At 41.0% G+C, this 17,646-nt stretch overlaps 1 protein-coding gene across 6 annotated transcripts in view; it reads left to right on the top strand.

Moving 5' to 3' along the window:
- The first annotated feature begins 626 nt into the window (after positions 1-626).
- SMG1 (SMG1 nonsense mediated mRNA decay associated PI3K related kinase) overlaps positions 627-17,646 on the top strand; it is a 119,736-nt gene continuing 102,716 nt past the window's right edge. For 4 of the 6 annotated variants that reach the window (XR_010731160.1, XM_066274745.1, XM_066274742.1 and 1 more), the window contains exon 1: positions 627-1,070. Coding sequence is in view for 2 of the 6 variants with exons in the window: in XM_066274742.1 (XP_066130839.1) it covers positions 985-1,070 (86 nt within the window). In the remaining 4 variants the exon portion in view is untranslated. Of the gene's footprint in view, positions 1,071-1,687; positions 1,707-7,112; positions 7,239-17,646 lie in introns of those variants that run through there. The other 2 variants (XM_066274746.1, XM_066274747.1) reach the window with 2 other exon arrangements.

A 17,646-nucleotide genomic window follows, 5' to 3' on the forward strand; every position in this document is an offset into this window, starting at 1 on the left:
CTCTCTCTCCCTTCCAGCCTGTACATCCCTCCCTCTCTCACTAAAACAAAACAAAACAAAACAAAACAAAAAAAACTAGAAACTGTTAAGTTGTGGGGACAGAGGTTGGTGGCACTCCCCTTTTCCTTCCATTAGTTTAGTTTTTTCCAGTGTGAAGAAATTGTCAAGGTGTCAGGATTCCAGGACACACTTCAGGTGTGGCCCGGATATGTGGATATCCAGTCCCTCTCATTTCTATTATTTTTTCTTTTCACTAGACAGTGTAGGGAAAAGAACGAAGAGCGCGCGAGCGCTCGCGGGCACCCCAGGTGTTTGATTGGATGCCTGTTGACCCCTACTGACGGCCCTCCAGGGTCAGGTGCTTTCCGGGGCGGGTAGGGAGGGTGCACGTTTAGGGTTGGTGGCAAAGTCCCCTCTCCCATGAGGCCCCGCGGCGAGCCCGAGACCTTAGCGCGGTTTGCTGAGAGTGGAGGTGAGCCCCGGCGCGGGAGGGCGGTCCGCTCACCACGCCCATCAAGCCACGCCCCTCTCAGCAGAGCACGCCCCTCTCCCTAGCTGGGCGGGCGCCGACACCGCCTCTCCTTCCCAGCATGCCGTGCGGCAGCGGCGGCGCGGCGGGCGGAGTCGGGAGGCGGGGAAGCTGTGGCTGTGTGAGCGTGAGGAGCTGCCGCCACCGCCTCCTCCTCGCTGTCCTCCTACTCTTGGGCCCGGGCGTCGCGGGCAGCGCACGGGCTTGGAAGAGACGTCGCCTCCCCTTCCTCCGCCTCCCCCTCGCCGCGCCACTCCCGCCTCCTCGCCCTGCGCTGTGGGCTCAGGCGGAACCCGGAACGGCCGTCTGCCTCCCCCGCCCTCCACCGCCTCCTCCTTCTCCTCGGCTTCCTCCTCATCCCTCGGCCGGAGTGGAGTGTCGGCGACGGTCGGTTCGGGCGGCGACTCGCGCTTCTTCGGGCGACGGCGCTTGGCCATGTCGTGTCGGGGAAGGTAATGAGCCGCAGAGCCCCGGGGTCTCGGCTGAGCAGCGGCGGCGGCGGCACCAAGTACCCGCGGAGCTGGAATGACTGGCAACCCAGGTGGGTGAGCCCGAGCCCAGCCCGCCGCCCCGACCCCTGGGCCCCGCCTCGGGCGGGCCGAGGCCTAAGGCCGCTGGGCTGGGAGGAGCGGCCTAGGTCCTCCACCCCCTGGGAACCGGGCGCGGCTTCCTGGGTCTCCTCCCGCCCCGGCTCGGGGAGGAAGGCCGCTGGGAGGCGAGGCCTAAATGCCTCTCCTCTTCCCCCAGGGCTGGAGCCGGGACCCAGAGCGCCCGGCGGAGGCACTGGTCTAGGGGTTGGGTGAAGAGTGGTGAAGAAAGGGGCCCGGTGGCGGGGACACCTTTTAGTTACCATCTTCCCCCCAAGTTGGGATTAGAGTTCGGGGATCCTGAGCGTCCAGGAGTTTTTCTGCTACCGTTTCACTTCCTTGGTCCCTTGCCTTCTCAGCCCTAATGTGAAAGGCCTCCTTAACTGTGATCTCTTCTGTGACACCCCCCCACACACACGTGTTAATACTTAAAAAGAAAAACACCCAACTCTAAGGTTTTTCTCTGACTTTAGGCAGGATGGTCGTGAGGCATGAGATGAGATTGGGTGTGTATTGATGGGGCCGACCAGCTGTGGTCCTGGGAAATGAAGTTTTCCCCAAGTGCAGGGGGAGTTACCCGGTGGAGAGCAGTAAGTACCTGGCCACTCAGAGGAGTAGAGAATTTACTCTTAGTATGGAGAATTGACCCTCAGACGCTCTGGGGCCTAGTTGGTAGTGAATATAATACATAGGAGTATCAACTTAAAAAAACGTGGTGTCTTTCCGATCAGTCATGGGTCAGTTGAGCTTAATTTAGGACTGGTTTACTCTTATTGAATAACTGCTGTAGTATTCAAGACTATTTAGAATTTAGCCCAGTGCCTAGAACTCCCAAAATGTATATAATATTTTTTTTGTATATAATATTTTAAAATTAGTTTATTCGTGGAGCGTTCATACTTTGAAGCACATTTGCATTATGATTGTCCAGGAGCTGGATGAATACATGTAAGATACATAGATTTTTGTGGTAACTCTTGCTTCCTGATGTTAATTTCATCAGAGTTTGGAAAGAAATAATTTTTAAGACATTATTAAAAAGTTCAAAATAATCTTTTGGCTAATGGGTATGCATCCTGTTCGATTTAATATGCCTTGCCAACCTGGTAGTGTCTGTTGAGAATTAGATGACTTTAAAAGTTAAGTCATCTCTGTATGACTTAACTATATGTAACTAAAGTCATCTATAATATAACTAGATGGCTTTAACAGTTAATGTCTTTTTAATGGAATTGAGATGTTATGTAGTTTTAAAAAAAATTGTTTGGAAAAGTATAGACAGATAGGGTTTGTGAGTGCTTTAAGATCAATTGACTAGCTTAAGTATTTTTTATCTGTAATTGACATTCTCAGTTTTGTACTTTTCTTGAAATGTGTAATTTATTGCATCTGAGGAATTAGATGATAAATGGACTTGAATTTGAGAGCTCTTTGACAATGGATTTTTCTTTATTTTTCAATATCATGGTCAACATATATAAAATGATTTAATATCCCTTCAGAGGACTGTATCAAGTGCCCTTCTCAGAGTACTAGAGCTTTTGGAAAAGAATAAATTGTATCTTGTACTTCTAAATAAATGGAGTGGCAGAGTTCATCTGCTGGGGTTACCTGGCTTTTATTTGACAGATGTGAAGCAGAATGGCTTATAATAGTTATGGAATATGTACATGGATTGTTAACATTACTCGTGTTTCTTTAAAGTGCTTTATTTCTTGGCTGTGTGTGGGGTGGGAGGGGGTGGGCATAGGTGGGAAGGGGGTAAGCTTTTTTTGAAGCTATGCTCTATGGATTAGGATGTTGGAAATACCTGAGTATTTTTGAGAAGAGGGAACAGAGAAGTATGGACAATACTCCATAGCTTTATTTGCATGGTCACCTCAGTTGTTTTGTTAAATAGCCAATAAAAAATCTCAAATATTTGCCAGGTCATAAATTTTCATAAGTTCAATTTGAGGTTGCCACTTCACTACAGGAAAGGTGACAGTCTCCTGTTATTTGGCAGATGGAGCTTTATCTTCCCCTTCTATAAATGGGGTTTTATTTTTCTAAACATCTTTGAATGCAGGCAAAGTAATACATTTGTTTCTTTAGTTAGTCTGGAAACCGACTGTTGAGTCAATGATGGCCACACACAAGGTACTTCACACACACTGACAGGAAGTGTTCCAGGTGGCTGAAGACACACTAGTGTTGTATGGCAACAGAGCAACCCACCTTTGCTAAAAGCATACCTTCAGCAGAAAGCATGTATATTCATCAGTGTAACCCCATTAATTTAAATTTTCTAAATAAAAATTAAAAAAAAACATTTATGTAGCACTAGATTATAGTCTTCCTTTCCATTCATTGTACTCTCAAAATCTAAGAATGATTAGGCAAAAAAAAGTTTTTTTAAGTCATTGCCACTAACCAAAGTCTTTCCTTTTTTTCATTTATTTTAGGAAGTAATCTAGTTGTACCAATAAAGATAGAGATCAGAATGATTTGTTTTAAAATTATATGTGTAATTATAGCAGTTATTGTACATTTTTTAAATTTTATTTTTATTTTATTTATTCATTTTAGAAAGGAGAGAGGGAGAGAGAGAAAGAGAAACAAAGAGAGAAGGGGGAGGAGCAGAAAGCAACTCCCATATGTGCCTTGACCAGGCGAGCCCAGGGTTTCGAACAGGCAACCTCAGCATTTCCAGGTCGACGCTTTATCCACTGCACCACCACAGGTCAGGCAGTTATTGTACATTTTAATATTCCAAACGACATGATTAATTTGACATTGAAGTCAAATATAGATTAGTTCAACAAGTGGAAGCATCCAGGTCAACATAAAATAGATTTTACTTCTACACTTGGGAGTCTTAGGATTTTATTTGTTTAACAGGTAAATGCTGGGTATTGTACCGTGCCCAAATTTATGATCTTTCTGCAATTCTAAAAAGATGAAACTGTATTTTAAAAATAGGTTCAGTTTTTGGTAAAATCTGGACAGAGTTAAGTTTTCAAAAGTACAAATACCTTTATTCTTTATTGTCAGACCAAAAGACAAGGAAGGGTGCTGTGAAGATATAAAAGCCAGAAAGTATTATGTCTGACGTGAGAAGCTGAATATTTGAAGTCAGAGTTGTCTGTTCAGCTTTTATGAGTCTGTACTGTCTAATGTCCATAGATACATAATGTAGTAAACTACATAAGGGAAAAAATTAAGTGAAGCTTTAAAATAGAATTTAATGATTGCCATTTCTGTACCACAGATGTCCAAGACACTTAAAGGTTTTTCAGATAAGTGTTTATCGGTGTTTAATTTTGGGGGGAAATTTATTTTTTCCATTATAAAATAAAATTCCTTATGAAACAGTTGGCAATTGTATCTTTAGATTGAACTTTTTCCCCCTTCTGTTTTGGTTCCTTTTTAGATAGGGAATACTGTATAATGAAGGGTTTTATTTTATTTTACTTTATTGGTAACAGGAGATGATAAAATATTCTAATTCAATGAAAATACTCCAATTCAGGGAATACTTATGCTTTAGGGATTTTTATTTTTAATTTTTATTTATCTATATATAGACTTCAGAGAAGAAAATAGAGGAGTCAATCTGTTTCTGTATGTGCCCTGTCTGGGGATCGAACTGGCAACTTTTACGCATCTGAGTGGGGCTCTAACCAACTGAGCTATCCAGCCAGTGCACTTTAGGGATTTTTATAAGTAATAGAGGAGGTTATAGGTTAGTGTGGCAGATAAGAAAAGACTTTGTAAAAGATAAAGCATTATATGGATATTAATTGTGATATAAGTCTTGGTGTAATTATTTTTGTATGTGAGTAACAGAGTTTACAATCTTGAGAGTCAGGAGGGAAAGCTATGGTTGAGGGGGTCATTGGGGCTCTGGGGCCCTGAAATTGATGTCTTATTATTTTGACAGTAAATGGTGTTTGTGTGGGGAGAGCTTAAAAAACAGAAGAAAGTAGGGAGGTGGCAAAATGTAAGTTGTCCTTGGTAAAATATTTCTAGTTTATTTAGAAAGTATGAAGTAATTATGAGGAGTGTTACAAATAAGAGGTAAAGCTCAAGAGTTGGGTTGGAACTAGATTGTAGGCCTTGAATCATAGTTTAAGTGTATTTGGAATGATGCTAGGGAACCATTGCCGTTTTACCAGCAGGAAAGTGGCATATTTAGGAGGATTAAAATTAGTGTGTGCGGGTGACATCAAAGTAGGAAGCAACTGTAATGGTCTAGACAAGAGACTGCTAAGGACCTGAATATTCTGTTCATAATTCATAATTTTAATTCAGACAAAATTATTCATCCCAATATATGGGAATTTTCATAAGCAAAAGCCAGTCATTTGTTACTTGGTTTTGATTTTTGAGGATGATCACTAAAGTGGTACTTTTTCTGCTCACATTTCAGTTCGAGTTAGGATACTTAACATATGAAATTGTCATACACATAAAATAGAGGATGGGCTATGGTGTCTTTGGGGAACGTTGAATTCTCACAACTTTTTAAATTTATTTATTGAGAGAGAGAGGGAAACATTGATTTGTTGTTCTGCTTATTTATGCATTCACTGGTTTGTTTGTTTTTACAGAGACAGAGAGTCAAAGAGAGGGAGAGATAAGGTCAGACAGACAGGAACAGAGAGAGATGAGAAGCATCAATCATCAGTTTTTCATTGCGACACCTTAGTTGTTCATTGATTGCTTTTATGTGCCTTGACCATGGGCCTTCAGCAGACCAAGTAACCCCTTGCTTGAGCCAGCGACCTTGGGTCCAAACTGGTGAGCTTTGCTCAAACCAGATGAACCCGAGCTCAAGCTGGCAACCTAAGGGTCTCAAACCTGGGTCCTCTCCCAGTTCGATGCTCTATCCATTGCGCCACTGCCTGGTCAGGCCATTGGTTGATTTTTGTATGTGCGCCCTGACGGGGTCGAACCTGCAACCTTGGTGTATCAGAAAGACACTCGAATCAACTGATCTACTAACCAGGGTGAGAACTTTTTAATTTAAGATTTCCTGCCCTTCACTGCCTGGCATTTAGTAACATAGGCTTACTTGCTTTTCTTTCCCTATTCTAACTACCTAAAATAAATCCCTGAGACTCCTTTTAGTGGACTTCCCTTTATGAATTCACACAGGCTGTTATTTGTTTGGTTTCTCCTCATATTGTTGTTTTTGTGTTTCGCTATCTTAAAGTTTTCTCAAAAACCCATTTTATTTTGGGGACTACAAAATAAAAGACACCCCCTCTTGTATAGAGGCCTAACAGTAAAGATTGCAGTTATTTGGTGGTTTAATTCCTATATGAAATACTTCTACTTGCTATATTTTAATTTTTTTAAATGTAGAGCAGTGTTTTTCAACTTCCAGTTTGCAGTCTGGTTGCCAGAAATATCATGTTGGTCCGTGAAAGAATTAACCACCATGATGTTGCATTAACTTAGTTGAATTCGCTTATGCTCAGGTTGGTTGATTTCTGCCTCAGTGGTCCCTGAAATAATTCAGTTTTCACTGGTCCCCAAGTATTAAAAGGTTGAAAACCACTGACATAGAGTGTTACTTATTAAATGCCTATAGTTTTTTGACGTGGGGACGGTTGTGTTTTTAAAATAGATCTATCCCATCTTAGTTGAGTGTACTTTTCTTCTTAGTTGAGTTCTTTTTTGAACTTCATTCATTGTGTTACTTTTTTGAGATAAAATCTACATGTTCAGTTCTTAAAATTGGTGTATTTTAATAAATGTGTACACTTCTGTAACTATAACCCTAATTAAACTGCAGATACACAATTACTGTACTTTTCAGTTAGATTAGACTTCCACTCCCACCACACATGCAAAAAACCACGGGTGGAGTGTACAGGTGGATTTTGACTTAAATATTTTTGTAGAAAGGAAATCTTTGGATATTTTATAATTATTACCAACTTAATGGTTTCTGAGGATTGATAACCTTGTTATCATTAACATATTTCTTTGATATCTCTTTTCTATAGACATTTATTTGGGATATTTGAAGATTCCTGTGAAATCAGTTTCAGATGATGGATCTGCGGTAACTTTTGCAGGCATTTATGTACAGGAATACAGAGGCGCTCCTCTGCTTGGCTAAGTTTATTCCTGTGAGCTCCAGGTTCATGTACCTTTCTCCACCTGCTCCATACCTACTCTTACCTAGCTCTTGTTTTTCATATTCAGCAATACTGTATAACCCTTACCCTTTCCTAAGACTCCTACACTGCTACCTCTGCCTTCAGTGAACCCTTTCCTTTCTGAATCTTGCAACAGTCTACAATGAAAGCTAACTGTGCTTATCACTTCAGTGATCTTTTTTTAATTTTTATTCTTTTTTTGACAGAGTCAGAGAGAGGGACAGATGGGGGACAGATGGGGCAGACAGGAAGGGAGAGAGATGAGAAGCATCAGTTCTTTGTTGTCGCACCTTAGTTGTTCACTGATTGCTTTATCATAAATACCTTGGGGGGGGCTACAGCAGAGCTCGTGACCCCTTGCCCAAGCCAGTGACCAGTGACTAGCCAGCAACCAAGCCAGCAACCCCGCGCTCAATTTGGTGAGCCCGCGGTCAGGCCAGCGACCTCACGGTTTCAAACCTCGTTCCTCCATGTCCCAGTCCAACACTATCCACTGCACCATCGCCTGGCCAGGCTTCAGTGATCTCTTGTTCCCCAATTAGTTTAAGTCCCTCAGGGCTGAGCCAGAGCCAAATTCTCCCTCACTTCTACGTCTTCTAAAGCATCCCTCAAGCTTATTTCTGTCTAGGGCCTTTGTGTGTGTGTTGTTGATACTGTGCAACAAGAGTACTTGACCTGGGGTACTCATGCTCTCTTAGCCTAAATGTCACCCCTCAGTTGAGGAGAAGCAGCGTTCCCTAACTGTGGGTGTTCTTCATAGCACTTAACACTGTCTGAAAATTTTCAAGTGTCTTCTCTAGTAATACATAACCTTCATATGTCCATGTATCTTGTATAATCATTTTACCCCTGTGTTGTTTCTTCCCTACTATAGTGCATCAAATAGTATATACTCTGTTTTGCACGTATTTCTATTTTCTTCCTTATGTAGATACATGAAAATGGAATTCTGCAGCTTTGTTTCTGTATTTAAAGTTAACTCCAGAGTTTAGAACACTTACTATAGTGGCATTTTGAGAGGAACTGTTCTTTGTATAGCAGCGTGCTTATCCTGAGACAGCAACTGTATAGTAAGCTGATTGAACAGGTTCAAAGGGACAGTGTTTTAGTGGACTATGGTGGCCAGATCTTTTACAGAAAAAAATATGGTCATTTAAGATTCATAAATTTTATCCATCTTGAAAAAATACCTTGCTTTCATATGTAAAGTCTTTTACACATCTTATCCTGTATCTACTACATCCACTTGTGCATTCTAAATAATCTAATCACTTAAAAGTTAAGCACTAGGTTGAGCTCTCTGGCATTCCATCAGAATGACCTGAGGAAACAAACTTCTTGCCAGCTGTATGCCTGCTGACTGGGAATGACTGAGGCCCAAAAATTTCAGATTCAACACATTTCTAAACAGTGAATTACTTTTTTATTAACCTTTATATCCTTTAAAAAATTAATATTTCTGTTAGAAATTATTGCTTTGGAGGGTAATGTTGTTTTTCATATTATTATTCATAGTATGTCTAGCACCTCGTATGTATTATTTAAAAATCTTTCACAGGCTTTTCCAATTATTTAAAGACCTTTTATCAGAGGGGTTTCTGGTATCAGAATTGTGGATTATTTTTTGGTTGGAACTTAAGTTATGCTATTTTTTTGTTTGTAATTAAGAAAGGCACTACTTTTTTCCTTTATATTACCCTTTTTATCATAATGAACCTCAATAGTACTCTTATAGATCCACAAGAAAACCATTAATGGCTTTGCAGTGGCCTGAGGTAATTGTATGCTCACGTATATGTCTACAGATAAAAAAAACTGTTAAACTAAATATTTACTAGATCTTTATTTTTGGGTGACATCTGGTATATTAATATCTTTTCTGTTGCTTAGGGAAAAGCTCCACTAATAAATACTCCTTGGACTTTATAATGACATTAATTAGCGTTTTTTCTCCATATTTAACAGCATTGGCAATATGAATTTTTTTTTTTTTTTTTTTTTCTGAAGCTGGAAACTGGGAGAGACAGTCAGACAGACTCCTGCATGCGCCTGACCGGGATCCACCCGGCACGCCCACCAGGGGGCGATGCTCTGCCGCGACCAGAGCCACTCTAGAGCCTGGGGCAGAGGCCAAGGAGCCATCCCCAGCGCCCGGGCCATTTCTGCTCCAATGGAGCCTTGGCTGTGGGAGGGGAAGAGAGAGACAGAGAGGGGGAGGGGTGGAGAAGCAGATGGGCGCTTCTCCTATGTGCCCTGGCCGGGAATCGAACCCGGGACCTCTGCACGCCAGGACGACGCTCTACCACTGAGCCAACCGGCCAGGCCTGAAGTTTTTTTAATTTAAATTTTTCCCTCATTTAAATTTGTTAACTGATAACTTGTCTTTGCTCTTTCCTCTTTAACATTTTAATCTGATTTTAAAAGGGGTGTGTTATGTGTATTTGAAATTTTAACTTATTTCTTGAAATATTTAGTTTGAAGCAGTCTATGACCTCTGCTCTTCAGCCACTTGGGTCTCCTTGGTTTCTGTTTCTGCTCATATGAACCCTGGAATTTCTTGTCTGAAATGTAATACTTATTCGAGTCTTCATTTTGATTCTAACCCTGGAAATTCAGATTCATTGCCCTATGACAGATTCTGTGTTGGTTGGGGAGACTTAAAAAATAATACTTTTTCTCCCACCTTGTAAATTCTTCTAGCTGGGCCAATAATCAGATTAACAGATTAACAGAAAATAAAATTTTAATATGAGTACTTGGAGAATTCACATAAGCATGAAAATTCCAAAGACAGGCAAAATTGGGTATATATGTCTTTTTGGACAAAGGAGAAAGAGGGGTGCGGGTAGTGTTGGGATTTTAAAGGAAGTAAGCAATTTATAGGTAGTTGAATAAGCTGAACACATTGCAGGTAAATTCTTGCTTCAGTGGGATATGGGGTGAACCTAACCAGATCCCTCCTTGGAGCCTTCCTATCTACCATACTTAATTCAAATTAAGCTAAGGTGAATAAGCTAAGATTTGTTTCCTAGAGCAGGTCTTTCCATCTGAATCTTTTGGGCAGGAAAGTGGGAGGATCTTTTGTTTAATAACCAATTTAAAATCAATATCCCAAAAGGTAGGATTTTGGTCCTCTTCATTCTGAGATTTACCTGAATTTAGACAAAATCTTTATTATTTTGAGGAAAGATGTCAAACATTTTGTTTTCTTTATAGAATGGGTGTGCTTTCTGATTATATGATTAAAAAGATACAAAGAAGATCAGTATCACACAGGAAGCACAGTTAAATTAAAATATATTTCATTGGAAACATGTCCTGGGTTTCTGGTTGTTTTTATTGCATGTCTTTATATTCTTTGAGTAAATGTGAAAACAGTGAAAATGTAGCAGGTGTTCCAGCAGCAGGACTATAAAACTTGAGATTGTGTTTATTCATTGAGTCAGATTTAAAGAAATAAGTATAAAGACACAGTTTGTATTATTTTTGAAGGACTTGAGTTAGAATTCTGTTACAAGTGATTAATTCTGTCATTATTTGAAATCGATAGCATTTTAGTATGTGGTATCTTATTCCTTTTTGGAAAATATTGAAATTAAAAATTAACTTGAGTTTAATAAAGTTTTTGTGTGAGGTTTTGACTGTAGAATAAAGTTTTGTAAAAGAAGCCTTCTATTTAAATTGGCTTATTTTGTATAGTTACTATAATGCTAATATTCTGTGTTTTTATTGTAATCTTATTGAAGATATAAAAATTATACCAATAGTACTGTTCTCCCCACTCTTTTAGTCCATTTAAAAATTCGCTTGATGTCTTAGTAGATCTGCATTGGAAAGGACAGACCTAGAAAACTAGAGTGTTTTAGATACCCGCTAAGGTGTATTTATTAAGAATGTGTTTATTTTTAGTATTGATTTTTCACAATATTTATCTTAGGAGAGGTTAGTGTCATGAAAATAACAGTGGACTAAGAGTGGGAAGACAAAGGTCTTTTGTACTGGCATTACCAGCTGTCCCTCTGAGGAGGTCATTCTTGCCTTCCTAAAATGTAGGGTTAGAGCTGATTAAAGATAAAGTTGGGGAAATTACTTTCAAAACTGTTAAAGTGCTACTCAGATACTATTTATGTTGCTATCTCTGAGTCAAATGTGGAATTTTATTCATCTCTTTCTTCCTCAGAAAGTTTTAGAATTTACTACACATATACACACTCACGCTCTAGTTCAAATTTTTCTTTGAGAGATAGAGTTTAGAGCAGAGGTCGGGAACCTTTTTGGCTGAGAGAGCCATGAACACCACATATTTTAAAATGTAATTCCGTGAGAGCCGTACAATGACCCGTGTACATTACGCATTATCCAATAAAAATTTGGTGTTGTCCTGGAGGACAGCTGTGATTGGCTCCAGCCACCTGCAACGCAACCATGAACATGAGTGGTAGGAAATGAATGGATTGTAATACATGAGAATGTTTTATATTTTTAATGTTAGTATTTTTTTTTATTAAAGATTTGTCTGCAAGCCAGATGCAGCCATCAAAAGAGCCACATCCGGCTCATGAGCCATAGGTTCCCGACCCCTGGTTTAGAGTTTGTGTGTGTGTGTGTGTGTGTGGTAACTTAAAAATTTTATAAAGTGTATTTATGTTGAATCTTTTATTAGAGTATATGTAATGGAATCTTATAATTGTTAAATTCCTGTTAAGTATGGCATATGACATTTGTAATATCGTTGGTATGCAAACTTAGCCTGACCTGTGGTGGCACAGTGGATAAAGCGTCCACCTGGAAAGCTAAGGTTGCTGGTTTGAAACCCTGGGCTTGCCTGGTCAAGTCACCTGTGAGAGTTGATGCTTCCTGCTCTTCCCCTTCTCCTTCGCTCCCCCCCCCTCCCCAGCCTCCTCTCTCCCTCTCTAAAATGAATAAATAAAATCTTTAATATATAGATAGATAGATAGATAGATAGATAGAAAGATAGATAGATGTAGTTAACTGTTCTCCAGTATGGTAGTGGTTTTCCCCCCTACATTTTTTATTATTATTATTAAGTGAAAGGTAGGGAGGCAGAGACAGACTTTCTCATGCGCCCCCACCAGGATCCGCCCAGCAAGCCCCCTACTAGGCGGTGCTCTGCCTATCTGGGGAAGCTGCTCCGTTGCTTGCCAACCAAGCTATTTTAGCACCTGAGGGGAGGCAGGGAGCCATCCTGGGGGGAGCCATGGCTGAGGAAGGAGAAGAAGGGAGGGTGGGGGTGGAGAAGCAGATAGTCGCTTTTCCTGTGTGCCCTGACTGGGAATCAAACCCAGGACTCCCACATGCTGGGCTGACACTACCTTTCAGCCAGCGGGCCAGGGCCTCCTCTACATTTTCAGTGTTTCCATTAGGCCATAAGCCTGTTTCAAGTTGGTTGATGAGAAATTTGTACATCTGCGACATTCTTTATTTTTTCTTTATATTTTTTCTTCACATTGTAATAACGATACAGGTTTAATTTGTGATCCAGCAAAAATAATTTTTGTGACTACATGTATTGGAGGGCAGGTACAAATGAAACTAAATAGAATAAGAGTAGATTAAAACATAGCTTGTGCCTTTCTTAACTTATATCATTAGGAATTTTTCTAATTAATTTTTTAAACGAGAGAAGGAGAGATAGACTCCCACATGCGCCCTGACCAGTATCCTGGCAACCCCCATCTGGAACTGATGCTTGAATCAACTGAGCTATCCTCAGCTTCTGGGCCAATGCTCAAACCAGTCTAGTCACTGGCTGCAAGAGGGGAATAGCAGCAGATGGTTGTTTCTCATGTGTGCCCTGATTGAGGATCAAACCTGGGCTGTTAGCACGCGGGACTGACGTTCTATCAACTGAGCCAAATGGCCAGGGCTATATTACTGGAATTTAAGAACTAATTGTTAAAGAACAGCACTTGAATGCTGCATTGTTTTACCCCAGCTTCAGACTAGTATGTATATTTGTTTTATTTTTATTTTTTTAAGACAGAGATAGGAACATTGATCTGTTCTTGTTTGTGTCCTAACAGGATGAACTGGCAACCTCCTCTGCATTTTGGGATGATGCTCTAATCAACTGAGCGATCCGGCCAGAGCTGTTTTATTTTTTAATTAATTTGTTTTTTTATTGATTTAGGGGTGAGGAGGCAGAGAGAGAAACATTGATTTTTTTTGTTCTATTTATGCATTCATTGGTTGATTCTTGTATGTGCCAGTTGAGGATCAAATTTACAACCTTGGTATATGTGGTTGACACTGAACTCTGGACCAGGGTATATGTTTGTTTTAAAGGGAGTAGGGAGATGGATCCATGAAATCATGAAAAAGATATACTTTGCCAGTGCAATAGTTTGAAGTACTTAAAAACAAACAAACCCCATGTGTATACTCTTACAAAGATAGGAATTAATGAAATTTTAGGTTGTTATAAGACTATATGTACTGACTCTGGCCAGTGGATACAGTGTAGCCGTGGCATATGGACGTCCTAGATTTGATTCCAGGTCAGGACACACAGGAGAAGTAACCATCTGCTTTTTCCCACCTCCCTCTTCCCCTCTTCTCTCTCTTCCCCTCTTCCCCTCCTGCAGCCAGTGACTCAGTTGACTGGAGGGAGCATGATCCCAGGCGCTGAGTATAGCTCCTTTGTTGTGCATCAGCCTCAGGTGCTAAAAATAAATAGCTTGGTACTAGAGCTTTCTGGTCCAGGCACATGTGGGAGTCTCACTGTCTTCCATCCTCTCACCTAAAAAAAAAAAAAAAAGAAGAGTATATGTACTGTATTAAGTTATCATGAGATTCTGGTACTATTTTAAATTATGGTTCTATAAATTTACTAAAATGAGCAAATGATATATATTTCCTAAGGAACTTTATACACTGATTTTTCTCTTTTGTTGTAGTTGGTCTTTATAATTATAAAATGGTCTTCTTTTAAACCACTCAAATCAATCTGATTACACTTTGTTTCATTTACAGTATAACAAAAGAAAAAGGGGTTTGTACAGACCTTGTGGGTTAAAAACGGCTTAAGTGATGATTTTGAGCTGTTCATAGCTTTCTTAAGCTTAAAGCTAAATACTTTAAGTACCTCAATATATTTTTGGCTACTGATGAACACAATGGGAGAGCATTGTTTCCTGGCTCTTGGTTGCTGCTTACTTGTCTGTTTCATAACCACAAAAACTTTCATATAATAAATTTTCCTGTAGTATGAATAGTGTATTATTCTAGAAGTATCTTTCCCAACTATTTGATTTAGGTGACTTTTATTTTATTTTATTTAAGAGAGAGGGAGAAAGATGAGAAGCATCAACTCATAGTTGAGTTGCTCTAGTTATTCATTGATTGCTTCTCATACATGGCTTGATGGGAGGTTGGGGGAGAGCTCTAGCTGAGCCAGTGATCCCTTGCTCAAGCCATCTACCATGGGGTCATGTTGATGATCCCACACTCAAGCTGGTGAGCCTGCGCTCAAGCCAATGACCTCTGGGTTTTATTTATTTATTTATTTTTTTTTTTTTTTCATTTTTCTGAAGCTGGAAACAGGGAGAGACAGTCAGACAGACTCCCGCATGCGCCTGACCGGGATCCACCCGGCACGCCCACCAGGGGCGATGCTCTGCCCATCCTGGGCGTCGCCATGTTGCAACCAGAGCCACTCTAGCGCCTGAGGCAGAGGCCACAGAGCCATCCCCAGCGCCCGGGCCATCTTTGCTCCAATGGAGCCTTGGCTGCGGGAGGGGAAGAGAGAGACAGAGAGGAAAGCGCGGCGGAGGGGTGGAGAAGCAAATGGGCGCTTCTCCTGTGTGCCCTGGCCGGGAATCGAACCCGGGTCCTCCGCACGCTAGGCCGACGCTCTACCGCTGAGCCAACCGGCCAGGGCCACCTCTGGGTTTTAAACCTGGGTCCTCAGTATCCCAGGTGGATGCTAGAGCAGGGATAGTCAACCTTTTTATACCTACCGCCCACTTCTGTAACTCTGTTAGTAGTAAAATTTTCTAACTGCCCACCGGTTCCACAGTAATGGTGATTTATAAAGTAGGGAAGTATAAAATTTATAAAGCAGAGTTACAGCAAGTTAAAGCATATAATAATAATTACTTCCCAAGTACTTTATGTTGTATTTTCGCTAAGTTTGGCAGAATAAATCTTTATAAAACAACTTACTATAGTTAAATCTATGTTTTTATTTATACTTTGGTTGCTCTGCTACCGCCCACCATGAAAGCTGGAACACCCACTAGTGGGCGGTAGGGACCAGGTTGCCTACTACTGTGCTAGAGCTACTGCACTACCACCGGTCAGGCTTTTCTTTCTCTTAAGATTTTATTTAGCCCTGGCCGTTTGGCTCAGTGGTAGAGCGTCGGCCTGGCATGTGGAGGTCCCGGGTTCGATTCCAGGCCAGGGCACACAGGAGAGGCGCCCATCTGCTTCTCCACCCCTCCCCTTCTCCTTCTTCTCTGTCTCTCTCTTCCCCTCCCGCAGCCGAGGCTCCATTGGAGCAAAGATGGCCAGGGCGCTGGGGATGGCTCCTTGGCCTCTGCCCCAGGCGCTAGAGTGGCTCTGGTCGCGACAGAGCGATGCCCCGGATGGGCAGAGCATCGCCCCCTGGTGGGCATGCCGGGTGGATCCCGGTTGGGCGTGGAGTCTGTCTGATTGCCTCCCTGTTTCCAGCTTCAGAAAAATACAAAAAAAAAAAATTTATTTATTGTATCAGGTCTGCTGGAAAATTCTGCCATTTCTATCACAAGTTTCGATACGTAAGCACATGTTTATTTGGCGCATGTGTACCTCTCTATTTTTAATTTTTTTTTTCTTTTTACAGAGACACAGAGAGAGTCAGAGAGGGATAGATAGGGACAGACAGACAGACAGAAACGGAGAGAGATGAGAAGCATCAATCATCAGTTTTTCGTTGCTATACCTTAGTTCATTGATTGCTTTTATGTGCCTTGACCATGGGCCTTCAGCAGACCGAGTAACCCCTTGCTTGAGCCGGCAACCTCAGGGTCTCGAACCTAGGTCCTCCGCATCCCATTCTGACGCTCTGTCCACTGCGCCACCACCTGGTCAGGCTGTGCCTCTCTATTTTTATCACTTAATGTATACATACTGATGTAGCAAATTAATTAAAACAAAGTTGATGCACGTTAGTCTTATGTGTGAAGTGATAGTATACCCATGGCTACTGATAAAGTTAATTTACGCTACTGTATTGTATACGAATTTCAACAAGGAAGAAATGCTACAGAAGCATGTAGAAATTTATTGAAAGTGTTTGGTGAAGGTACAGTTTCTGATAGGACATGCAGAAGATGGTTCAAAAAATTCGAAACAGATGATTTCGACCTTTCTGATAAGCCACGTACTGGGCGACCATCTTTGATCGATGACGATGTTGTCAAGACCATGTTGGAGCAAGATCCTTTTCTTTTCTTCTTTTTTTTTTTTTTTTGCAAGATCCTTTTCTGACAACATTGGAGATCGCAGAAAGGCTTAATTCAGCTCAGCAAACCATTTTGGACCATATTCGGAAGATAGGATTGGTGTGGAAATACTCAAGATGGGTGCCACATGAATTAAGTCAGAAGAATTTGGATGATCTAGTCGTCATATGCACATCTCTGCTTGCTCGGAACAGAATCGAGCCCTTCTTGAACCGGATGATAACTGGGGATGAAAAGTGGATTACCTACGAAAACATCGTAAGGAAAAGGGCATATTGTGAACCTGTAAAACCTAGCCCTTGCACCTCTAAACCAAATTTGACTCTGAATAAGAGAATGTTGTGTATATGGTGGGACAATCGAGGACCAATACAGTATGAGCTTTTAAAAGCGAACGAAAAGCTCAGTTCGGAGAAGTATTGTCAGAAACTGGATAATTTAAAGACAGCAGTTCAAGAAAAGAGGCCGGCGATGTTCAATAGGAAGAACATCATACTGCATCATGATAATGCCAGGCCACATGCTGCTTTGGGGACTCGTCAAAAAATTGAAGAACTAGGCTGGGAAATTCTGTCGCATCCACCATATTCCCTGGACTTAGCATCCTCTGACTATCACTTGTTTTTGTCCTTACAAAATTTTTTGAAGGGCAGAAAATTCAAAAATGAAGAAGATATCAAATAAGCACTGGTTCAATTTTTTGCATCAAAAGAGAAAACATTCTTCAAAAATGGGATATACAAATTGCCCTCATGCTGGCAAGAAATCATTAATAATAATGGTAATTATATTATTTAATAAAGTTTATTGACGGTAAGAAAAATTTGTATTTTTTATTCCAAAAACAGACAGAACTTTCCGGTAGACTGTATATTTTAGGGAGAGATAGAGAGACAGAGAAGGAGGGAGGAGTA

Source organism: Saccopteryx bilineata, chromosome 4, assembly GCF_036850765.1.
Source record: "Saccopteryx bilineata isolate mSacBil1 chromosome 4, mSacBil1_pri_phased_curated, whole genome shotgun sequence".
NCBI classification, from domain to species: domain Eukaryota; kingdom Metazoa; phylum Chordata; class Mammalia; order Chiroptera; family Emballonuridae; genus Saccopteryx; species Saccopteryx bilineata.